General features: G+C 48.6%; 6 protein-coding genes across 6 annotated transcripts; 3 read left to right on the top strand and 3 right to left on the bottom strand.

The window, feature by feature from the left end:
- The first annotated feature begins 1,889 nt into the window (after positions 1-1,889).
- Positions 1,890-4,672, top strand: F4807DRAFT_67183 (uncharacterized protein). The gene is made up of 7 exons (XM_048003328.1): positions 1,890-2,564; positions 2,631-2,657; positions 2,711-2,917; positions 2,976-3,199; positions 3,248-3,661; positions 3,718-3,843; positions 3,899-4,672. The coding sequence occupies exons 1-7, from the start codon at positions 2,054-2,056 to the stop codon at positions 4,328-4,330; spliced, it is 1,941 nt and encodes a 646-aa protein (XP_047854977.1). The 5' UTR covers positions 1,890-2,053; the 3' UTR covers positions 4,331-4,672.
- A 108-nt stretch (positions 4,673-4,780) lies between these two features.
- Positions 4,781-7,713, bottom strand: F4807DRAFT_467192 (uncharacterized protein; the record flags this gene model as incomplete). Its single annotated transcript, XM_048002458.1, has 4 exons — positions 4,781-6,780; positions 6,869-6,974; positions 7,040-7,356; positions 7,410-7,713. The coding sequence occupies 4 exons, from the start codon at positions 7,711-7,713 to the stop codon at positions 5,087-5,089; spliced, it is 2,421 nt and encodes an 806-aa protein (XP_047854976.1). The 3' UTR covers positions 4,781-5,086.
- Positions 7,714-8,367: 654 nt separating this feature from the next.
- Positions 8,368-9,790, bottom strand: F4807DRAFT_467190 (uncharacterized protein). The gene is made up of 5 exons (XM_048002457.1): positions 9,740-9,790; positions 9,433-9,685; positions 9,037-9,372; positions 8,690-8,980; positions 8,368-8,630 (listed from the first exon to the last, which is right to left on the bottom strand). Exons 1-5 carry the CDS (start codon positions 9,769-9,771, stop codon positions 8,526-8,528), a joined length of 1,017 nt encoding a protein of 338 aa, XP_047854975.1. The 5' UTR covers positions 9,772-9,790; the 3' UTR covers positions 8,368-8,525.
- Positions 9,791-11,628: 1,838 nt separating this feature from the next.
- Positions 11,629-13,733, top strand: F4807DRAFT_67144 (uncharacterized protein). Its single transcript, XM_048003326.1, has 2 exons — positions 11,629-12,101; positions 12,169-13,733. Exons 1-2 carry the CDS (start codon positions 11,953-11,955, stop codon positions 13,367-13,369), a joined length of 1,350 nt encoding a protein of 449 aa, XP_047854974.1. The 5' UTR covers positions 11,629-11,952; the 3' UTR covers positions 13,370-13,733.
- On the bottom strand, positions 13,604-15,030 carry F4807DRAFT_67151 (aquaporin-like protein). Its single transcript, XM_048003327.1, has 2 exons — positions 14,191-15,030; positions 13,604-14,068 (listed from the first exon to the last, which is right to left on the bottom strand). Exons 1-2 carry the CDS (start codon positions 14,823-14,825, stop codon positions 13,690-13,692), a joined length of 1,014 nt encoding a protein of 337 aa, XP_047854973.1. The 5' UTR covers positions 14,826-15,030; the 3' UTR covers positions 13,604-13,689.
- A 5,421-nt stretch (positions 15,031-20,451) lies between these two features.
- On the top strand, positions 20,452-22,842 carry F4807DRAFT_451387 (Pkinase-domain-containing protein; the record flags this gene model as incomplete). The annotated part of the gene is made up of 2 exons (XM_048000233.1): positions 20,452-20,625; positions 20,677-22,842. The coding sequence occupies 2 exons, from the start codon at positions 20,452-20,454 to the stop codon at positions 22,840-22,842; spliced, it is 2,340 nt and encodes a 779-aa protein (XP_047854972.1).
- Between the last annotated feature and the right edge of the window lie 857 nt (positions 22,843-23,699).

Here is a 23,699-nt window from a genome sequence, read left to right as displayed (position 1 = left end):
AAGTATTTCTGCATGGAGAACGGAGTGGTCTGCCTTGAAGCGGAAGCGGGCAAAGAGAAAAGCCGGCGCAGGCGAGGATATTGGAGCACAAGGAACTCCGGTCAGACAGCCTAGGAGCTCATCGTCTATAGGCTGAACACTGTACCTGTACATCTATACATCTATTGTCTATATTAAGCATGTGGTGGCTTGTTCGACATGTATTACCTATAGAGGGAAATGACGGTGACGATCGCGGCGGGTTTGCCTAACCGGCACTACTGAATGCCATGGGTACACCGCATGAGAACCTACTGGACAAGGCTCACCGACAAGTTTCAGATAATCTTATGAGCCTGTGAGTTTTGTTATACTCAGGTTGGACTCGGTTGCTGGTTGCGCGGAAGTCGGCATAAGTCGTACAGATGAGCTTACAGCTCTGTTGCGTTGCTCGGTGTGATAAGGCCTTGGCGCATCTTGGGAGCTCTCAGAAATTTATTTGGCATCTACCTAATCATCTACTTCATCTTAGGTCCGAATGCTACGTGCAACACATGATCAAACGCGTCTCCGACTTGATGGTTCAGCGTGGCCACCTACAATGCGCCTAGAAACGAAGATGGCAACCACCGACAAAACCACTTGTTTAAACAGGGCTCCCCCTCTTTGCCTCCAACCGGGCTCTTGATTTTTTGTCTAATAGTCAAGTGACTCGCGCGCTTACTATGCACATAGGGCTATAGGATGGAAGAGTAGTAAGTAACTGTACTGTACTCTTCGTCTAATGAATTTGTCGAAAAAGACTGGTTGAATTGCGTCATAGGGCAGCATTTGAAAGTCTTGGCTTGGCCATTTACGCCCCAGTTTTCAAGCGACCCTGTCCTCCTGTGGAACTTCCTTCCGTCTTTCCCTCACGTCGGGAAAATGAACCCACCTCAGTACGTACAGGTTACAATTACTCACATGAATTAGAGCCAAATCTCATCAAATCTCATAAAATGGGGAGCACCTGCCAGCCGCAAGGCTCCGTGTAACATCAGTGGTAGCAATTACTCTCGGCCGGGTATGGGACAATCAGCCCTATACCAAAATAATCTTCCTTAGCTAATTCTAGACTTAACATGTATTAGAAACACGACTTGTGTACATATTTAAAGAAATTTGAATATGCACGAAGCTTTATCCAGTATAGTCGTATCGACTCGTATCTGTACACCGTATCGGAAGTCTAATGTATCTAGATGGCGGGATGGCAATTCGATTTAGAATACCTTGGCTCCCGTCCAGCTACCGTCCCGTCCGGGGTAGCTTCGAAGGATTCGAATCCATCCCCGTTGATATACTGTAGGTAATCAAGGTCCGTGACAGCTTTCAGCCCACGCTAACGGTCGAAACAGTCATTAGTCGTTGTAGGACTATCGAATCATAACCCTGGACCACGTCACCTTACCCTCATGCTGCCTTTGAGGGTTAGCTCGGTGAAATTGATGAATTGGGATGGCTAACAACCTGGGGTGGCCTGGGGGTGGCCTGAGGACAACCTGGGGCCCCTTGGCAAGAAGACATAGAGCTGACTTCGATTGGTTTGAGTCAGAAATACTATGCTCTAGCGAGCCAGCCTCCAATCCGAGGCCCCTTGTATATTTGAAAAAATTGCTTCGTAGGATGACGTTGTCACATTCCGTGGGGATCCTTCAACGGCGATTCGACCAACGAGGCTCTAAGCATAGCTTTTGTGCTACATAAGATCCTGTCACTCATGTACATTTCACGCGATGATCGACGGGCATTTTTCAAGCACAGCCTGCCGAGCCTTGTAGCTGTCTGGTTCCCAATAAGGGGGGTTATTTCGCGTGGCTCCAAGGGCTCTGTCTGCCTTTCTCAATCGATCGATATAATGGGCCTCCTCCCCCCTATCGAAGATCGGATTTTCGTCCGTTTCTATTTCTCCGCTATTTCTACTCGGTTCGCCTTAACATCATCAATCGAGTAGGGACTCTCGTATCTGAAGCTTAAGTAAGCTGGGAATCAGAAGTACAGGTAGTAAAGCTTCGCAGCCTAGTGATACCTAACCATGACTTCCAACTCAGGAGACCCGCCCAAGGAGGGCGTCTTCGGAGAGAAAAAGGGGTCCGACAACTCAGACGTGTCCCGTGCCGAAGTCGAAAATCGATACAGCAAAGACAATATAGTAGACGAAGATGTGAGACGCCGCCTGGAAGCTTCAGCCAAATTGGAGAACCCCCTTGGTGGTCTCACTCCAGAACAGCTAGCTCAACGCGGTGAGGACTTTTGTGCGAAGCACGGCTTCACCAATAAAGACGACATTCGAGCTTTCCGACTCGGCGCTATGATCGCAGGAAATATGAATAAGTACGATACCGTCGACGGACTTACCGATAATGAGAGATTGGTGCTCGATAGAGAGCTTACTCACAAATGGTCCAACCCGGGCATGCTCTACGCCGTCATCGTCATCTGCTCGCTCTGCGCTGCCGTTCAGGGTATGGATGAGACTGTCGTCAATGGCGCGCAAGGCTTTTATAAGAAAGAGTTCGGCATCGATGATACCAACTCTTCCAGAAGTAAGCAAGCAATGAGAGCATCGTATCCCAATTCCTTGACATTGTACTAATCATAACGTACGACAGATTCATGGCTTCTGGGCCTAGTAAACGGTAAAACCCAGGCCCGCCAGTTGACACTAGAATAACAGCTAACAACTGTCTAGCTGCACCATATATCTGTTGCGCTTTCGCTGGTTGCTGGCTCACCGAGCCAATGAACAAAGCCTTCGGTCGCCGTGGTACCGTCTTCATCTCTTGTATGGTATCGGCTTTGGCGTGCTTCTGGCAAGCCTTCACAAACACTTGGTGGCACATGTTCATTGCCCGTTTCGCTCTCGGGTTCGGTATCGGACCAAAGTCCGCTACAACACGTAAGTCAATGGCCTACCCTGAATTATGAAAAGATCCAGTAATATTGATCCCATATAGCCATCTTCGCTGCTGAGTGCTCCCCGCCAAAACTCAGAGGGGCTTTGGTTATGCAGTGGCAGATGTGGACGGCGTTCGGCATAATGCTTGGCTATGTCATGGACCTCGCTTTCTTTGCTGTACCTGATCTATCTGGCATCATCGGTCTCAACTGGCGTCTGATGATGGGATCCGCGTTGATCCCTGCCGTCATCGTCTGTGCTCTGGTCTACTTCACCCCTGAGGTTTGTGATACCTTTTCTAGATTCTATAAAGTTACTAATAGATGATAGTCACCTCGATGGTATCTAACTAAGAATAGACATTTGGACGCTTATAAGTCCATCTGTAAGCTTCGATACGAAAAGGTTCAAGCCGCTCGTGATCTATTTTACATGGACGTTCTCCTCCAGATCGAAAATGAGACCCTACACCTAAGTCAAAGTAAAATCAAGGAATTCCTCACTATTCGCCGAAATCGCAACGCGATGATCGCATCTGAGGTTGTTATGTTTATGCAACAATTTTGTGGAGTAAACGCCATCGCTTATTACTCAACCCAAATTTTCATCCAGGGCGGATTCTCTACTCAATCAGCCCTCGCAGCGTCTCTAGGCTTCGGTATCGTCAACTTCTTGTTCGCTATTCCCGCCTTCTATACCATCGATACCTTCGGCCGACGTAACCTACTCCTAACTACTTTTCCTGTAAGCCGTTGCCCTCGTACCTGAGCTATGTCACAACAGCTAACGGATTCGTATAGCTGATGTCACTTTTCTTGTTTTTCACTGGCTTCAGCTTCTGGATTCCGGAGGATAGCACTGCTCATGTTGCATGTATTGCACTGGGTATATACTTGTATGGCATGGTATATTCTCCCGGTGAAGGGGTAAGACTTCCATTAACAGCTAGAAGCAAGTTCCAGCACTAACCGTTCCCCTTAGCCCGTTCCGTTCACCTACAGTGCCGAAGCATATCCATTATATATCCGCCCAATCGGTATGTCGCTAGCAACGGCAACGACCTGGCTCTTCAACTCAGTCATTTCCCTTACCTGGCCGGCCTTAACTTTAGCCTGGACTCCCCAAGGTGCATTTTCTTGGTACGCGGCGTGGAACATAGCTGGTTTCTTCCTCGTGCTCTTCTTCGTTCCCGAGACAAAGGAGAAGACTCTGGAAGAACTCGACGCCGTCTTCAGCGTGCCGCTGCGCCGCTTCATGCGGTACGGCCTGTCCCAGTTCTTCTATTTTTGGAACCACTATATCTTCCAACGCAATGTTCCGGCGCCCAAGGTCCCGACTATTGCCGACGACATTGTATACACCGAGCACCAGTTTTCCGAAGAGAAGACCCATGACGCGACAGCTCGCGTTTAGACGTCTCATTCTTATACGACACACAAGTTTCGTTTCGATATTTCTCATTTAATTACCCAGCTTTCATAAGGGCGTGCTGCGCCAGAAGCTTTCTCGGATACTCTTCAAGCATCTAAACAGAAGTTAGGGCCAGACAGGAATTAGGGAGATTGTAATAGTGAAAGTTTACATTTGTTACCTATATTGACGTCCTTCATTTACAACTTTGCGGATACCCCTTTCACTTCCAAAATATTATAGGAAATGGAAATAGTAATATACAAGTACCTAGTGAAGAGCTACTTTAGATAGGATATGTTTACAGAAGCGGAAGAACTTGATATAGTGCAAACCAACCTGTTAGATGTACACCAACAAGCGTTTGTAAGTGCTCCGGCTATTATTTGCATCCACACACAACCCACTCTTTATCTTACGAAGTGTTTAATTAGGCAGACGACCGAACGCAGAGTGAGCCAAGAAGGATAGGAAATACCACCTAGAATATTCTGATTCAATCTCCCATTTTTCCTCCCAAATATTAAATACTAGTAGGTAAGTCGTACTAATACACCGAACGAACGACTTTTAAGCTCACTTTTCTATCCTCGTATACGCCCCCTTTCTTTCAATTAACCCCTTTTCAAATTTCTCCACTTATTCCGCTCTATCTCCTACCCCTTTTCACAATTAAGAAAACTTTATTTTTTTAACCCAGACTCTTCCAACCCGATTCGAAGTAAAGAATATTCTAGGAATTAGAAAAAAGCTATGGAACTAATACCCCGAATGATGCCGATGGTGATGCCCACCAGCAGCCCCCTTACTACTACTCCCCGACCTGTGGTGCTGCGGGGCCGGCGGCTGCGCCTTCAGAACTTCTTCCCACGTCGGGCCTCTATCATCGTCGATCGTCACCACCGCGCTCCGTCGTCGGCGGTGACTGTGGAGCTTCTTCTCCCCCGAGCCCGGCGCGGGCGAAGGCGGCGCCGTAGCCGTCCGTCGGGTTCCCGTGCTGTCCTGCCGCGAATGGTGTTGGTGGCTCGAACCCGCCGCGGAGGATAGGGGTACCAATGCCGTGGAAGTCGAACTCGGCGTCATGACAGGCGTCGCCGCTTTACCACCACCACCACCACCACTACTACTACTACTAACCGCCATGCTAGCGCTCCCCTTCCTAGTAATCTCGTTCCGTTCGTTCTCCCGCGAACCTCCCGCCCCCGCCCCTTCGTTCCTCGAACAAACATACGAATCAGCGCTCCCGCTCACCAGGCTCGCAGCGTACTCCCTGCGATCCGCCGCCGTCGACGTGGACGCCCTCCGGTCCGCGGACGAGGGTAGGTATCCCGCGGGCTTGAACCCGCTGCTACCACTTACACTACCACTACCGCCACTGCAACCGCCGCTCACATCCGGCGCCGAGGCACGGTACGTCCTCAGCGGCGGGCTCTGCGCGCGCCGGTACGTCGGCGTGTTACTTCCACCCGTACTCGTACCCGTACCCGTACCACCCACCACGGGAGTCCCCCCGCTCTGCTTGGGCGTGTACGCCGTGGTGGTGCGGTACGTGCGCGTCGTCGTCGTGGGCGTGATCGTCAGGGACCCCGCCTGCGAGGTCCGCGGCGAGGAGAAGCGGGTCAGCGGGCGGAGGTCGAACGAGTTCTGACGCTGGGGCTGGGGCGGGGGCTGCCGGACCCTAGCTGGGGGCGCGTGGTCGTGGCCGGAGACCTCGAGGTCGTCCGCGTATCGGCTCAGGGGGCGCTCGTGGTAGCTATTCCGGCGACTGGGGTCGCGGTACTTGTTTTGGTTTTGGGTTTGGTAGTCTGGCGTTTCGGCCGCGGGTTGCGTGGGGGCAGCGGTCTCGTCGTCTCCGATGGTTTGGAGCGCCCCCGTCGGCACGTACCTCCCGCGCGCCTTGCTCGTCTCGGCTGTCGGCGAGGAATACGCGTCTTTCCGCGCGGACGTCTGCTCGGTGGGCGCGTAATACCTTATCCCACTACCGCCCCCTGCCGTCGACCCCCATCTTTCGGAGCTGGACGGCGGCGGCGGTGGCATGATTGCTAAGGGGGCAGGCGCTTTTGGTCTGGCCGGCCCCAGCAATCCGAGGTCGTACATCAGGTCGTCCAGCGCGGCCTCTAAGATCTTCCTCGACTTAGGGTCGTGGTGGACGGGGAATTGGCTGCGGAGGAGCTGTCGCGGCAGCCTTTCGAGCTGGCTGTCGCCGGAACCCCCATTCGGGGATTCGGCTACGAGTTGCACGTCCGCCACGACCTTGCCGAGGCGGCGGAACTCCTCGTCGGGGTACGCCAGGATGCAGGTCGTCAGGTATTGGGCGAAACCGACGGGCGTCAGGGCGGGGACGCGCGGCCGCGAATACGAATCGAGCTGTACTAGGTGGTATTGGCAATCTAGGTCGGTGAAGAAGTCTGCGATACGTTCGTACACGTCTCTGGACCTGGAGTTGAAGATATCTGTGGCGATATAATTAGCGACGCTTACAGATCGATCTTCGCATATAGGAAGGATAACAAATATACGATCTGCTGAATCGACGCTTACCGACAAATGTGTAAATTTCCTGGTCAACCCGATATTTCGAATAAAACACACTTAGCTTCTCTGGTGTGATGACGAGGTTACTACTGCCAGGTGCTAGGTCATCGATCTGCAATTACATCTTTTATCAGTTTCAGTACCCCTATTTACTCTCCATTCTTATAGATCACTCACGACGTGCCTAGCTAGTCCTTTGAGAAACTGGCTGCACCGAGGGGTAGCGTAGTCCCTCTCGTCAAACAGAACTCCCCATTCGGCCACCGGCATGGCATTAGCACTCGACCGCCGGGACACGGGAGGACGTTTTGCAAAGGCGCGAGGAAGTCCACGGTCGCTGAAACGCACCGTGGGCTTCGATGTTTCCGTTGGGCTCACTGGTGATATGGGAGACTCGATCCTAGACGAACCGTCGATCGAGGAAGGGGTAGCCGAGCCCGATGTACTCGAGAGCGGATGCCCCTGAGGCTCAGCGGCTGGGTGGTTTTTGCTTGCTTCGATTGGTTGCCGTTAGCTCTTGCATCAAAATGGTAATACATAGCCTTACATTTATCTGTATCTCCATTTTGAGGACCATCTCCAGTCCTTGAGGGGATATTATTCGTGCTGAGTTTTGGCTGGGAGATAGATTCGGGCGTCTTGATACTTAAGTCCCGACGGTCATCCGGCTTAGTCGAGCGGCCATTGGTCCTAATAGGGAACCGACGATGATCGTTTTCTTCGAAGTCGGACTGAGGCTCCTTATCCTCGGAACGTTTAGGGTCCGCCTCACGAGTGCCTAAAGCCTCGCAGCCGCCGAAACGGTCTGTCGTATGGTCAATTTTGTCATACGAGGAAGATCCCTCGGCCATCGTCAACTAGGAACTACCCTACTCTACAGCTTCAAGTCTGAGACCGAGGTCGATTAATTCGGAACCGAGTAGGCAAAATATAAGCCAAAAGGAGAGTGGAGGATCAAAGACACCATACGCATCAGTTTGCCATCCACAACGTCTTCGCCCCATACCTTATGTGCCCGTAATACGGGTGCCCACAGAAAAGGATTCTCGTCCTTGGCAGAAGTCGGGCGACAGAGTAACATCTCGCGTTGGGGTTCATCCCCGCCCTTTAGGTATCGAGGTTCGGAACAGAGCCATACACAGCATTCGGTCGGTGTTACGCTATCGGGAAGAAAATGCTACTTTTGTCTGCCAGAGTCCTTCCATTCTTTAAGCACAGGGTTCACCGAAAATATGAACTGGGGCATAAATTGGGAGATAAAGGATAAAAGTTTCGGGAGGACGTCTACTTGCCAGGGTATTTATAGGTAGGTGGCTTATATTGATCAAAGAAGATCATTGACCATTCTGCCGTCACTAGACAAACAAATTTATCACACCAATGTATGTAGTGGGGATTTGTTACACGATATTATCACAAGCAGAAGGGAAAGCATTAGCATTCTTCATCTACTTATCGTAAGACCTAGCTAGAGAACAGTGTATCGATTCGTTCTGCTGTAGTAAGGGATAAACGAATCATAGACTGTAAGTCCGAATGACAGCAGGATATAGGAGCCCCATCAGGACCGTGCTATGTAGTACCCTAGTACCTCTTACGACCATGGGTGTGGCATATTGGAAAGGAGATAAAAGCGAAATCTCTGGGCTAAAGCATGACGATTTTAGAATTCAACTTCATCATCTGATTCCCAATCCGGATCATGGGTGTTGAAATCCTCTTGCGGGGCCTTGTAGACGCGTTCAGCATAGAAAACCTTGCGAGTGTCCTGAAGTAGCTGTTAGCTCTGTTCAAATGAGGTAGGGGCATCATCGTGGAGCTCCTTACCGGCCTAGCCCACTTGCCCTTCGCTTCTTTCTCCGGGCGGTCAAATACTGTCGGAGCCTTGAACGGCTCGGGTGTTGCAGCAGTCGTCGAATTCTCAGCCGGACGACCACCAGGTACAAAGGGGTCATGATTGTACAGTTGCGGTTTTCCCCCTTCAACAGAGATAGTGTTTCCTTGTAAATCAGATGGGGTAGAAGCAAGGCCAGATGCTGGTCCGCGCATCATCACCAATTCGCCTTTCAGCGAGGTGTGGCCAACGAAGTTCCCAACAGAAGTATCTTGGGGAGGGCCCTAAGATTTCAAAGCTATTAGGGATATTTCCTATAGAGAATTAGGGGTGATCATACCTGGTCTCCAAGCGTAGTACTGCGAGTCTTCGACGTACGAGCATCTTGGATAATCGACATAAAATTCTCAAAATCAGTATCGATGTTTTGCTGTTGGTCTGAAGTAATTCGACTCGACTGGTATGTAGTGGTATGAGCCACAGCAGAACGAACCGCAGTGGTACCAGTCACAGTGCCATGGGCCTCGGTGCGAGAAGCTCGATCATCGGCGACTCCATCCTGAACTGGCGAGGGTTGATGGAGCGTCTCTTGACTGTGTCCATCAACCCCAGGATGAGCACTAGGAGCCTCCTGGCGACCGACATTGGTTGCCCAGAAGGTACAAGACATGCACCACTACAATGCTTATTAATAAAGGACCAGATGCTGACGTGGTATTCAGAGGGGGAAACTCACAGGATTGTCAATGTTGCGTTGGTTCTTACTGAACTTGTCTTTGGGCTTCCAAGCCCCACAAGGACCGTTGCAGTGAATTTCGCGATTCTCCATCTGTCTCTGGTTTTGCTCAACGTGTTCCTTACAAATCAAGCCAACGGTGTTGGGGGTTACGCCGTCCTTGAGCTTCTTCTTCTGCTGCTGCCACTTGGAGATCTGTCTCTGAGAGAAGTGGTCTGCTGTGAGCCACTTGCCGTCCACGGCACATTTGAACCTACAAGATTTTAATGCGACATACTCTAACGCTGCTGGTTGGCTTAAAACTTACGCCGACGGAATTGCCGTGTTGTTGGCAGACATCCTGCTTAGTTGAATCGTGAATGCTCTTTAGGTTGAGCCTAGTTTGGGAAGAAGTTGAACCTAATAATCGTTTAGCCAAGAACAGATTGGGCCTGTAGTTGAAAGAGACGTTGGAGTGATAAGGAGAGTGTAATAAATATTTCACAAACCTCAAATTTCTCAAAGGAAAATGCATCAGATATCTTGCGCCGCGTTAGAAGGAATGGAAAGTCTGGAAGAAATCTTTGAATGTGTGAGTGATAGTTGATGTAGTGAAATTCAAAAGTGAGATGTAAGAATATTGGAGGTTTGATGGTAGGTAAGTTCTGTAGGTTTATGATTGAAAGAAATACCTAATGTGTACCTAGGTAGTTGTAGTGGCACTTTCCCAGTTTCAATAATCACATGGATAGAAGGAAAGAAGGAGGGGGAAGGAAGGAAGGGAAAGGGGGAAGGAATAGAATTACGTCATCACTGTTAGTTGTCTGCTGGTTCTGAGAAAACATAGGACAGGTGTGAGTTGCAGGGATCGATTGTAAATTTATGACCGCTTGGCTGCTTGCTATTCAGGAGTCACGGGGATAGTTACCTTAGTGTTATTTCTATACCTGCAGCACAGTAAAAATTGAGATCAAGTTGGATTAATCTTCAACTGTGCTGTTAGTCCTTTTTGAATTTGAAAAGTTGTCCATTAGGCTAGTCAGTGATTGACAAGTAACTGATTTCATTTAATTCTGAGGATTGAACTTGAGAAGTTGATAATGAGAATGAGAATAAACTTGGAAAGATATTCTAAGATGGCTCTGGTTTCGAAAATACCAGGTACTTACCTAGCTTACGATTGCTAGCTTATCAAACAAAGTTTAATTGAGGTTATTGTGTTTGGATGATTCGGAAGGGGCTCGTTAACCCTTGAGGTAGTTGGCACCCTTGTTCGCCCGTGATATCAGATTATCAGATTCAACTTGGAAAGTTTAGAGTTTGCATATTCGACCACTTTTTATAGTAGAGACATACAAATATTTGGAATAAGATTCCATATGCTCCATAGATTCCAACCTGGGTCATATATTGTATAATTGCAACTGGCCACACCTGTATTGGTTCAATATTCACATCTCAAGCAGTATCGACACCTGATGCTTTTGATGACCGCATGGCGTATCTAAAGCGAGATGAAAATTTTGCATGTTCGGGTAATGATTACTAAATTCGAGTCATTATTTACTTAAATCATGACAGTATAATTCAGAAGTATCTGAATTGCCCATGGTTGAATATTATCATGGGAAAAGGGGTAAGTCTCCCCATTACATAATCAAGGGGTTGATTATGTAATGTCATATTTCAGTTACAAATGGCCGGCAGCTGAAAAAAATGATTTAATTTCAAATTTTCGCATTTGATTCAAAGTTCCCATGCCATCCGATTCTTTGCCACCTATCAATAATCAAGAATTCCAAGTATCCGATCTTTATTAACAACATGACCATACCTTGTCTGTTCGGCCTGCTCGGTGTTGATGTCGCTCTATGCTTTCAATTCCAACACTGAGGTATCTGCCATGCTCCGTGGTCACGTCGATAGTGAAATAACTGCATGATCCCGAATCTGTCTGGTGCACCGGGATTTCCGCAGTAGCTAGCCATTCTTGCCTAGAGAGAATGGACGAATGCAAACCCACACGAGCATGATTCCCCGGACATTCTACCAATTCTGGCTCCCGATCATGATTTTGGTTCTAGAAGCCTACGTAGGCGACGACACGCTATTGAACTTTGGGGTCAACAAATAGTTAAGAATCTTGGTGGATTGGGACAAGGCCATGAAACTAATTTTCCAGCACGGAACCTCATTGATTAACACGTACGCCGCCACTATTATATACAGTAACTAGCATCGCACCTAGTCTTCAGCTGAGCGCAGCTTTCTCCTAGTAGATCTGAATCGTCCGATTAAAGAAAGCTAGGTGTAGTTTTGCTGACGCTCCCCTGGACTAGCTCCCTTAGCTCGTGTTTACTCCTGGGCCTAGACCTGGCTAACGAGTGTCACGTATGGTTGCAAGACAGATGAATATCTTATATAAGAGATAGGGTAAAAAATGTGAAGATAATAGATGCGACTGACCTCTAGTTGAGCTTTCGCGTCTATTTCTCTCGTCATTATTTTGTTTACTGCGACCTCCTTTTGTTGTATACCAAGATGGCAGACACTCCACCATTAAATAGTTATAATCCATCATGTGTTGTTAGTCAGTGTTTGCGGCAAGTTGTTGGTTCTATTGACGGAAACCCCCTCGCTCAGTACTCGGCATGCACATCTACATTTGGAGCACCTGTTATATCAACTTTGTGGGTTTGCATTCTCCTGTTGCTCGTAATGGAGACGAGAGAAGCCGAAATGCTAATAGTTTAAAAGGACTCCATCCGTAGAAGTTGTCTTCTCTACTCTTGTCGACACGGTTTCATATACAGATATTGTGGTCTCCACAAGCACAACGTTTTCGGTTTATGAGGCGATCATCACTATGTCTACCGATGTTCCTGATACCGTAACAGAAACGACGAGTACAACGACTACCACCACTGATACGGTAACTGCTGCAACTACCACTGTCACTCCAATAAAGCACAAGAAGCGTGGCGGCTGTAAGCCTAGGACGACATCATCCTCGCTTAGTTTCCAATTTTCCTCCACATCCTCCTTTGCTCCGGAGAGTTCATCTTTAGTCCCCAATAACTTTTCGGCGACTTATTCGATATATCCATCTATATCCACTAGCTCGTCCTCAAGCGGTTATTCCTTTGATCCAAGTAGCTTTTCCACAACTACTTATTCTTCAACTTCAGACAGCCCGTCTACAATTCCAACAACTTCATCATCAGTTCCGGTTATCCCTATTGCATCCTACTGCTCTGACTTAGAGGAATACTCATCTGCCTGCGCTTGTATTGACGCTGTCAGCACAACTTCGATCGTGACTGCCCCGACGCCAACCTCTACTTCTACGATCCTCAGCACTGTGAGCGTTAGCGTTCCATCAGTGTCTGTATCGCTCGTCACCATTACGGTGACTAGCGACGTCACAACAGTCGAAACCTCAACCTTGACAGCTACCCAGACAACTACCGACGTGCTCACTGAGACCGTCACGTCAACGTACACACCGACACCATCACCATATCTCAAGATCACTAGTAGCACCACAACAGCGAGGGTAGGGCGCTACATCACGCTGGCAACATGCAACGGTAACGTCTGCTTGCAGTTCGACTCAGCTAACACGGGCGTGTCTGTTGCCGGACAGTTTGCTGTCTCAGATACTGGAGTATGGTCGTTGCGTGACCAACCGTCACTGACGGCGTATATCTACACGAACAGTGGAGGCGTCATCAGTGTCATATCTTTCATGTCGTCTTCGACTGCGGCTAGTCTCGGCGATTATGCTCTTACTTGTTCTGTGGGCGATGCGGGTGCCTTCACATGCCAATCGTCGACCAGCATGGTCTACGACACGTTTGTATCATGTGGTGCATGGATTTACATAATTCCCGCAGCGAGATATGCCGCATACGTAGGTTCTGGCTGTGTCAAAATCGGACTGTCGCTTTCCACCTAAGAAATGACGTCTCAGCTCGCAATCTATGTCTTTTTTCACTCAAAAGTTTTTTGATGGGAACTATTTAGTATAGAAGAAGCATGGGCTGAAGAGGGGAAAAGTACACAACCATTTACACCATGTATGATTATAATATTAATTCATTCACCAGCCCATCTGACGATAAGGTGACTCGGAAGGGGTCTTGGGCCGAAAAGGCATTAGGCGACCAATTGACATTGTATATGGAATTTTTATTGTTCATTAAGACTTGGAAATGGCCAAGAAACCTAGGTAAATATTCGCTAATCATAGGAATCGATAAATAAGTAAGATCACGACTAATGTGCGTGGGTTAAACTACGACCAGTTTCTACCTTAGGTTCTACCGTAGGTAGATTCGAGCCGCCCGAACCGCCCATGTACGATACACTAAATCTATCCGCAGCCGCCGCTCTCTCATCCCACTGACGCCCGCTTCTCTCAGGCTTCTCAGAGGAGACCCTAGGCTCGATAGGTAGGTCGGTAGGCTGGTCCTGCTGCGGGTTTACGGTTTCGTATTCGAGAGCTTTGATGAAGACGTAGAAACCGGATGCGACTAACGAGCCGAGAATGGGGCCTACCCAGTAAATCCAATGGTAGGTGTAGAACGTGCCCGTGACGACGCTGGGGCCGAAAGAACGGGCTGGGTTCACGCTTCCGCCGGTGTAGTAGACTCCCCTATAGAGGAAGTATTAGCACTTTCCCTCTACACTGGGCGAGGAGAGGAAGATGTTGAGAAAACAAGCCTTCTGGAGTGAGAGAGGACATTGTCAGCGAATAAGGAGCGGAACGAAGCGCACATCAACTCAGCAATAAATAACGACAGCCCAATCCCCACAGGCGCAATGAACGTCCCGCGATGCTTCTCAGCCGCCAGCATGAATATCGTAAACACCAGCTGGGCCGTAAGAAACATCTCGATGAACAAGCCTTGGACAACCGTCGTCCCGCCCCCTAACCCCGTACCTACGTTCAGGGGCCCCGGCGTCAGCCCCATGACCACAGCCGCCGCCGCGATCCCGCCGACGATCTGGCTGAACATGACGAGCGGCCCGCGCACATAGTCCAGCGCGCCGACGGCCATCATGCCCACCGTCACCGCGGGGTTAAACAACCCCCCGCTAATACGGAAGAACACCCACGCGTTGACGGCCAGGCTCATCCCGAAGCACAGCGATATGTACAGCAGACGCGCGGGATCGGCCGCGGAGGAGGATGACGCGGGCAGGTTCGTGTTGACGGCGTTGGTGCCGCCGAAGGCGAAGAGCAGGAACATGAACGTCCCCGCGAACTCGCTCATCGCGGCGATCGCGTGGTTCTTCGCCCTCAGGGGCAGGACGTCTAGGAGTTTGAGGTCATGCGATTTGAGCGAGTCGATGTCCCGGTATTTCTGCCACGGGCGGCGGATGTGTGTTTTTATCTCGGATTGCTCCATTGCGAGGGAAGGGCTTTGGAATGAAGTGAGGCCAGGTAGAAGAGTAGTTGTCAATTTGCCTGATCTCCGGCGTGAAGGCAGCCTTGGGGTTATCAGTTAGGCGACGAATATGTAGAAACAGCGGAATTCTCTTGGAGGCCATCGCTGGGTGGTATAAAGTCTTGACTAGTTTACCTATAAACATTGAATATACGTCAGTAGTGCGGTAATGATGACAAAAGCTGCGTATATCACTGCTTGGGGCCCGACTCGTTGGTATGCGGCATATAGCCAAGTTTGGCCCTTAGTCGTGAATAATTAAGCTGCTGGATAGACATCATACTTCCGGTGGCTCCTGAATCGGTAACCTCCCGGTCTAATAGCAAGACCAAGAGACTGCGTAGATTACTTATCACAAAGTCTTGTCTAATATGCCTGACTTTAGTATGTCAGATCTACTTGGAAAGGTTCGATTGCTTTTGCTGCGATGCCTAGGTACGTATCTGAATATTGAGATGTTAAGACCTCATAGACATGATTGCTTAGTAATAAGAGGACTTAAAGAACAGACTGATACGACGATATTCATAGTAGAAATTAAGTAATTTGAGATATCGTCAGCCATGAGTTTAGCGCGAAGAGCGATTCAAAAATGGCCGTACCGTTAGGCTAAGTCATGAATCGCTTAGATTCATGTCGACGGAATTCCTAAAGCTTATCTGCCACTATCTCATGGCAATGAAGTTGTTTTCCGAGTAATCAAAAAGCTACCTCTTGAAACGGATATATATCCAGGACTCATAAGATGGTTATTTTCAGTGCTCTTGTGCCATTGTAAGGATAGAGCTATCGCAGACATGCGAATAGCGCTAACACGAACAGAAGCGCAACGACGGCGGACGATAGTCGCAACTCGCTCATAGATCGAGATCGATTATCTCGTTGACGGGAGCGGGCCGTATTCCACAAACGACTTCAGGGCATTCGACTCAAGCCACAATCGCACCGCTTCACACCCCATGGATACATGGTGAGATTATTACCCAGGTATCTATAAACGAAGCCCAAAGCTTGTAAATCCTAATGGTTCATAAGGTTAGGTAGGTAATAGCAGAAAAGAAAAGGGGTGGGAAAAAAAGAACATTTTCATAAACCGGGCCGAGTCTCCTCAAGCAGGAGTTTGACTAGCAGACTGGCTGAATATTAGTCACACCAAAGAACAAAAAAAGCAGTCTTGCCGTGAGGATCGCTATTGTAAGATAAGAATACCCCACGAGGTAAAGGATCGACGGTCAAGGATAGTAAAACACTGGTTCCGTGATCCAACTTGAAGCCCCCTGGCTGTAATAATAGACATTTGCCTTCTAGAATACGTCGCCGAAGCCCGCCTATCTGCAATCCCGTCTTTGGGATCCCGCCTCTGGGATCCGGACCATCATGCACTCCAAGATCATGTTTCGAATTGGCATCGAGAGACGCTCGGGATATCTGGTAATAAGCATAGATGATATAAAACATGCATCTTGATATTGCCATTTCATTCTCCACAATCCTGCTAATGCACTCTGGCCGACGTTGAGCTCGTGCGACAAAGGCTTAGAGATCTACCCGTGAAAGCGTTTAGCCTGGTCTGGGTGTCTCGAACGGAGCTCAACTCTCGGTATGTGTAGGGCTCAATGCGTATCCGCATCAGGCATCAGGATCGCTTGTCTTTCGTGAACCTCGCCATCTCAATACCTCGTTCGACGACACCCAACCTAGGTAACACGTGCAAAGGATATCATATAACGGATCCGTTGTTCAACGAAACCGAAGAAGCATGTGTGCATTATCTATCCCGCCGCCTTTCATCGGAAGTAATATCAACTAGGTATGGTGAGGTTGGTCTGGTCTGGTATTAAACAATATGCCTAAAAGGTAGTTGCATGACTTCAAGATCGTCGAAACTGCGTCTACATAACACGCGTGAGAAGGTGGGAAGCAAGTCTACGCGCTCCTGATTCTTCACTCATTTAATGGCTAAAGCGGCAATTTCAGATATGGAGTACCTAGAGTATTCGGGTACACACACGCGCATATAATTATTTGCATAATAGATGGGGTCCCTTGAGTACCCAGTACCCTGATCTCCGTGCATTTCACTCAGGGGCTCCTCCTAAAAGGGTATAGTTCATACCACGCGGCAGCATCCATTCATGCAACTTCAAGGTATTGTTCGATGTACTTTGAATTTGCGGAGGAGCACCTGCCATGCGTCGGTATTTCTCTGGCAGTTTGGTTGACCGACGAAAGTTTTGAATGATAATACTTCGAAGTTTGTGCAAATAAACATCCAACCTCTGTCAGATATGCGCGGAGGTCAAAGTCGTTTATCTGATTTTCATCTGTAACTTCTCAAATAAACTCCACACTTAGGATGGCGTTTTGGGCGTTTCCACTGGCGGTGCCTGCCTCACCCGCGCCGCCCGCGGTCAATCCCTTGCACCGGGCTTTCCCCGTAGCGGTTTAGGTTGATTGGTCCGTTTTCGTCCAATGTGAGCCACGTCGCTTGGTGGCAGGAACGATTCCATTTGGCAGTTCTAAACGGGCAGTAGTCCCTGCGCATCATGCATCGCTCTTGACCATAATTGGGGTTGAATCACACTTACGGCCTCCCTTTCTGGCCACAACTACTACATATTACTACGTAGTATGTCGATAGGAGGTAGGTGCCCTGGTGCCCAGACACTAGATGCACGCAGGCACGATAGGACCTGAAGATATACATGTATACATATGTATCCTGAACGGTGTTTTGCTTTACTTCCCACATGACGGGTTCAACCTCGAAGGACGGTGTGACCAATTCATCCCCGGACCTCGACATGATCGATAACGCTTAATCGGCCAGCCTCTCTTTTTCTTGATGGTCTCCATAAGGTTAGGCTTTGGCCTTGACCGGCAGTGGGCCCTTTTTCATGGCCCGTGCAACGCAAGGTACGATCTTGATTACCTAAATGTCTTGGGAGTTCATCGACTCAAAATCTCGCTCGGATCGAGCGAAAGGTACTAGGAACAGCTGGCCTTCCCCCTCCGTTAGAAAGCGGGCAAGACATTTCACAACCTGCCTTTAAGGCGCAGAAAAGGAACGCTGTCTTGTTCTGAAAAAGCCACACTCCTTGGTATGGTTGGTTATGTACCAAGGTATATATATATGGCGCAGCGTATTCGAGCCGGGACTGTCCTATTACGTATCAAGTAGGAGAGGGATAGGTATGACGAAACGGCCGTACGTGTGTACGCTGTTCCATCACATACCTCATAGGAGGAGAGCCCGCCATCGATATTGGTGGGAGACCGGAATTAAGTACGTATCGGTACTTATCCGTTTCACACCGTGCTTCATCTTCCTAGGAGTACCTTACTGATGAAGCCCCGTCGATCCGCTAGAGCGTTATTCGTCAAATAGAGGCGTGTCATGGGTACGCGATAAATCCTTGTTGTTTACTACTGGACGGTTCAAATGGCAAAACGAGTGCTCTGTGCTGAGCTGGCATTGACTAAAAGCAGGGTGAGATCCCGACCCACGCGTCTCTATTTCCCAACTGGGTCGCCCGTCGTTTCTCTCATGTACTCGGGTACCTACCATTTTGATAGGGCAGGCAACGTCGGCTTGGCTGATGATAGTTCTCATCTCAGCACCGTTGGATGCTTATTACATCTTAGTCTCTTCATCCTACGTACGATGATGACATGCGTGCACAGTAACAAAATTGTGCAATGCAAGATTTGTTCGATGGATGTTTTCTGCCAGTATCGACAATTATGTGATGTACAAGATCCAAAAGTAGGGTAAGGGTTCAATGTTGGGTGGTGATGCAGAATTCGCCTTATTGCACATTTCCAATAGCCTGGTACTGTGTGCTTTTATCCCATCCTAGCCTTCGCCCTAACCCTTAGGGTGTCTTTCGTCCGCAGTAACGCGATGTCCAATTGTAAAATAGGTCTCATGGATCTCACCTTGACTTCGTTTAGAAGCGGAATCGCTGCCGGACGTTTACATAGTAGTTTTTAGTGCTACCATTCTTAGAAATACAGTGAGAGTCATGCGTATATACACTATATACGACGGCGTAGCCGGTGGTGTTTATGCAATTGTCGACAATCGCTTCCAGAAGACAACCCAGTTATATAACCCTAGTACTTGTCGGGTTCTCTCAAACACGTTGGTTTTACTATGAAAGGGAGGGTATATGAGATGTACTGCTGATTTCATCATAAGACGGTAGAGTGTTGATTGTATCTAAAAGGGAAAATAAGATCATAGGTAGCTAATTAAACTAAAAAAAGGGGAATCCACTCGAGCTGTAACTCACCAAAATTTTTTCTCTTCTTCTATTTTATACCCCTGGCCCTAAGCGTAAATTGCTAAGATTGGCTCTGATTGCCTGAACGACCCGACGTCTGCTCATGGATGACTAGCGAAATTGGCGTTCGTTATGCTCCCCGGGGAACTTTATTCATGCTAAGGTTTCTAAGGTTTCCCTTCCTGCCCTTCCTGCCCTTCCCCCTCTCCCAAAGTACCTCTGTATCTTTTCCCTGCCCCTTCCTGTCCAGTACAAGCCTAGCGTGAGGGAAAGGACCTGTCAAACCACCTCTGAAATCACTTCAATCAGCCAATCTAGCAATTCGTCCATTCATTCGAACTCCCAATCCAATCCCATCCCATCCGGCCATTCAATTCAACCCTCGCCTTTTTTCTCGTTTTCCCTTTTTTCTCTCACTCCTTTTTCTTCAATCAATAATTCAAACTTTCGTTTTCAAGTTCACATACGGGAGGAATTCATATGCGCAACGATAAATCTGGACGAAGAATTGCTATTAGTTTTCCTAGCCCTCATTGTATCGTTGACTCCCTCTCCCACCCACTACATAGATCTCAACTGGGTTCGTTTATCTTGCGACGGCAATCCGGTTAACTAGAACAGGACACTACGGCATATAGCAACAACCAGTGCAGTTAATCATTCAAGGAGGCCTGTTCAAAGGAAATACGAAGAAGAAAAATCAAACGACCATAATAAATTCCAATCAACAGAGCGTCTGCCATTCCCTCTTTTTTGACAAATTCAAACTGAGAATCGTCAATCCGTCACTCCCTTGAATCCGACACAGCGACCTCTAATACGCTAGCAAGGAGTGTGCAGTATTTCCAGAAGCTCAGTCCCCTACAACATCAGCTTGGACCAACGCCGACCCGCACCCCGACATACTGGTTCCCATCACCCCTTGTCCCTTTTTAATTATTCAACCGACCTATTAATCCATTCTCGTCCAGCTCATTTCCTCTCTTATGTCCCATCTTCTGCATATCATCCCGTTATTCCTTTACGTCTTAGTTTAGATCGTGGTTTGTTTCTTTCGATTTCACTTTGAGCATCCCGTCGTTAGCGTCCGGAGTCAAACAGTCCCTATCGACTCGAACCACCTACAGTCTATTTAGACGATCTCGGCCAAACTGAATGCACCGATACACCAGTGTAGCTCTTACATAGAGCAATCCAGAGGATAAAGAGACTGTACGAGGGAAGGTTGTCATACCTCTCCGTGTCAGTAGGATCGGGAATAGGGCAATCAGACCATTGATATCGAAGGGTCTACTTACACAATGGTCGTCACACACGATTCGCATCGGGGGTCTTCGACTTCCCAAGGAGCTGCCGGGTATGCTCTCGAGGATCGATTTGAAGTCCTGAAGGAAATTGGAGATGGAAGCTTCGGCAGTGTAGCTCTGGCAAGAGTGAGGACTGCTGGTGCTGCCGTCGCTCGTCGCGGCACTGTGGTATGTTACAGTGAAAAAATTGGGTTAGGTGCAAAACTAACGATGCTTTAGATTGCGATTAAGACAATGAAGAAGACATTCGAGTCTTTCACACCATGCCTTGAGCTACGAGAAGTCGTCTTCCTAAGGACACTACCGCCGCACAGCCATTTAGTTCCCGCACTTGATATATTCCTTGATCCTTTTACGAAGAAACTTCACATATGTATGGAGTACATGGAAGGAAACTTGTATCAACTGATGAAGGCTCGTGATCATAAGTGTCTTGATAATGGAAGCGTCAAGAGTATCCTGTACCAGATAATGCAGGGTCTGGAACACATCCACGCTCACCAATTCTTCCACCGCGATATCAAGCCTGAGAATATCCTTGTTACAACATCCGGTCATCAAGATTCCGTCAACTCTTTCAGACGGTATTCAGCCTTGATGACGCCGCCCTCGACGCCCCCGACGTACACTGTGAAGATTGCGGATTTCGGTCTAGCACGAGAGACTCATTCTAAGCTACCATACACTACTTACGTATCAACTAGATGGTATCGAGCTCCCGAAGTATTGCTACGAGCTGGTGAGTATTCTGCACCAGTGGATATTTGGGCTGTCGGTGCTATGGCTGTGGAAATTGCTACTTTAAAGCCTCTATTCCCTGGAGGTAATGAAGTAGACCAGGTTTGGAGGGTTTGCGAGATCATGGGTAGCCCTGGCAACTGGTACAACAAAGCTGGCGCTCGAGTCGGTGGAGGAGAGTGGAGAGAAGGAACAAGACTGGCCGGAAAGCTTGGTTTCTCTTTCCCCAAGATGGCGCCGCATTCGATGGATACGATACTCCAGACACCCCAGTGGCCTACATCCCTCAGCCAGTTTGTGACCTGGTGTCTAATGTGGGATCCTAAGAATCGCCCAACATCAACTCAGGCATTAGCTCATGATTATTTCACCGACGCGGTCGATCCATTAAGGCCTAAGTCGTCAGCGTCCAGAATATTAGGTCGCAAACAATCCGACATAGGACGTGGGAAAGACGGTAATTCTGCGACGCCGACTTCATCGAAGCCATCTTGGTTTAGAAAGTCATTAATTGGCCGCAATGATAGCACGGATAGTTCAACGGCTCAGGTTAGTGTGAAGGATATAGTGGCGGCTCCCCGTCCTTCGCCCATCCAGTCACCCGAAGCAAACGAGGTTCCAGCCCCCAAGCCTAGGCCTGCTGCTGGTAAGCGAACCACATGGACTAACGGCCCATCGAACGTCGCTCCTATGCCAATTTTACCCACGATCCGGCCGATTTCGCCCTTGTCAGACGCCGTGACTGCTCAAGCTTCAAATCGAACTCCTCGTTCGGGCGAGAAAGGTTCTAAGAAGATTGGTCGACAATTATCTGTAGCATCAAGCACAAGTCAGTATGCTGAAATGCATCGACAGCAGGCCGAGCGAGCTTTGAACGGCAATGGCGGACTAGCGTCGCCTCCCAATGGACATAAAGAGAGTTTCTTCTCTCACTTACGTAAGCGAGCGAGGAGATTTTCCGGTAGACATCAGACTCCCGTTTCGCCCGCATACGAAGATATTGAGGCACAGGCCGGCTGCGGTCCATGGGCCAGCAACAGGTCCTCCATGGTTATTGACCAGCACGGGGCAGCTGCTAAGACCGACAACTACGAATCGTTAGACCGAACTCTGCGAGATCCTCACCACAATGCCGATTTGAATACTCCGGCCCCGCCCATCCATATGGCTGCGTCGAGTGGTAACCTCAAGCGACACCACTCATTGCCGCATCAGCAACCCAGGTCCGTTGACAATCTAATCGGAGCTGCCCGAACTCCTGGCCCGATTTCTAGTAGAACGAGAAGGGCTCAGGCAACGCACGGTGTCCAAAGCGATGCATTGGATGAAGAAGACGAACTCCTTGATGAGGTTCTCAACTCGACTCACAGGGCGATGAAGCGGCTTGAGAAGGATGGGAAACCCAATCTTCGACAATCGGCTAGTAACGTTGGACTATCGAACCCGTACCCGACTCCATCGCCTTCAGCCAGTGGGAACGTTGTCCTATTCGGGGATGGGAATGAGTGCCTAACGCCAAAGCCATTAGACCTGCACAAGAATTCTGGGCGAGATGGTCAGTACAAGTGGCCGACTCCTCCATACGAAGAGAGCGAGTGGGCTTCTTCGGCAGCCGCAAGCATTTGGGCAGCTGGTAACAGGTTTTAAAAAATTTGGCGGCGGTGATTGTATCAATTCTCCTCATGGCATGGTGTTTGGGGTTGATTTTGTGGGTTTGAGGAGTCTAGGGCATTATATCAGCACTCTTTTCCAGCATACTTCTCTCAATCTTGGCTCGATTTCTGTTCATGGATCTAGGGCCCCGTTCGACATTTGATTCCTTCGATTCTGCGATGTCTCAATCTCAAATCCCAAATACCCCATATGCTGGTTTACGGCTCAGACCAGCTAATTTCGTGTTTTCGGCCACATTATCTTCGAGAATACCCAGTATAGATTTGATTTTTTTTGCCAGGTTTCAAAAGGGCTTGGTCCCAAATATGAGATGCTTCCCTTTGTCAGATGCGGATGGCCTGAGGCACGTTCGTTGCGTCCGACGGCAGAAAGATAATAAGGGATATATGTGGTCACCGAAAGGATTGAGTCACAGTTTGGACGGGTTTTTGGGGCAAACACAGCAACTGTACAAAGAAAAAAAGATCTGCATATTTCTATTTGGTTTTTAAGGCGGGAGCTCGAAGCGGAAGTAGGATTTAAGTTTAGAAGTTATCTGGAGGCTCGCCACCCCGAGTAGTTTGTCATATATGGTGCAGCAACTGGAGGAAGGGTTTTATATATATGCAGCACTATTTATACCTCATGGGCATTATCTTAGCCTATAATCAGCTCACATGACACAATTATCAAACCTCACAAATCCTTCAAAATGCCTGTAATCGAGTGGAACGTGCACCTTGAGAATATTGAGACTGACTTGATGAAGATTGTAGCTAATGAATACAATACGTATGTGGGTGAGAGATAGAGTACGACCTAGGAAGTAAGCCAAACAGACGGTGCCGGTT

Source organism: Annulohypoxylon truncatum (assembly GCF_022578515.1).
Source record: "Annulohypoxylon truncatum strain CBS 140777 unplaced genomic scaffold F4807scaffold_13, whole genome shotgun sequence".
Lineage (NCBI taxonomy): Eukaryota > Fungi > Ascomycota > Sordariomycetes > Xylariales > Hypoxylaceae > Annulohypoxylon > Annulohypoxylon truncatum.
The sequence above is the reverse complement of the archived record's forward strand: the minus strand, read 5'-3'. Positions and strand labels throughout refer to the sequence as shown.

Coding starts and splice junctions, on each gene's coding strand:
- F4807DRAFT_67144 (XM_048003326.1), top strand. CDS start 11,953: ATGGCAGACACTCCACCATTAAATAGTTATAATCCATCATGTGTTGTT. Junction 12,102..12,168: donor GCACCTGTTATATCAACTTT/GTGGGTTTGCAT, acceptor ATAGTTTAAAAG/GACTCCATCCGTAGAAGTTG.
- F4807DRAFT_67151 (XM_048003327.1), bottom strand. CDS start 14,825: ATGGAGCAATCCGAGATAAAAACACACATCCGCCGCCCGTGGCAGAAA. Junction 14,069..14,190: donor TTATTTATTGCTGAGTTGAT/GTGCGCTTCGTT, acceptor CTTCCTCTATAG/GGGAGTCTACTACACCGGCG.
- F4807DRAFT_467190 (XM_048002457.1), bottom strand. CDS start 9,771: ATGTCTGCCAACAACACGGCAATTCCGTCGGC. Junction 9,686..9,739: donor AACACGGCAATTCCGTCGGC/GTAAGTTTTAAG, acceptor AAAATCTTGTAG/GTTCAAATGTGCCGTGGACG. Junction 9,373..9,432: donor AACGCAACATTGACAATCCT/GTGAGTTTCCCC, acceptor TAAGCATTGTAG/TGGTGCATGTCTTGTACCTT.
- F4807DRAFT_67183 (XM_048003328.1), top strand. CDS start 2,054: ATGACTTCCAACTCAGGAGACCCGCCCAAGGAGGGCGTCTTCGGAGAG. Junction 3,200..3,247: donor TGGTCTACTTCACCCCTGAG/GTTTGTGATACC, acceptor AATAGATGATAG/TCACCTCGATGGTATCTAAC. Junction 3,662..3,717: donor TACTCCTAACTACTTTTCCT/GTAAGCCGTTGC, acceptor GGATTCGTATAG/CTGATGTCACTTTTCTTGTT.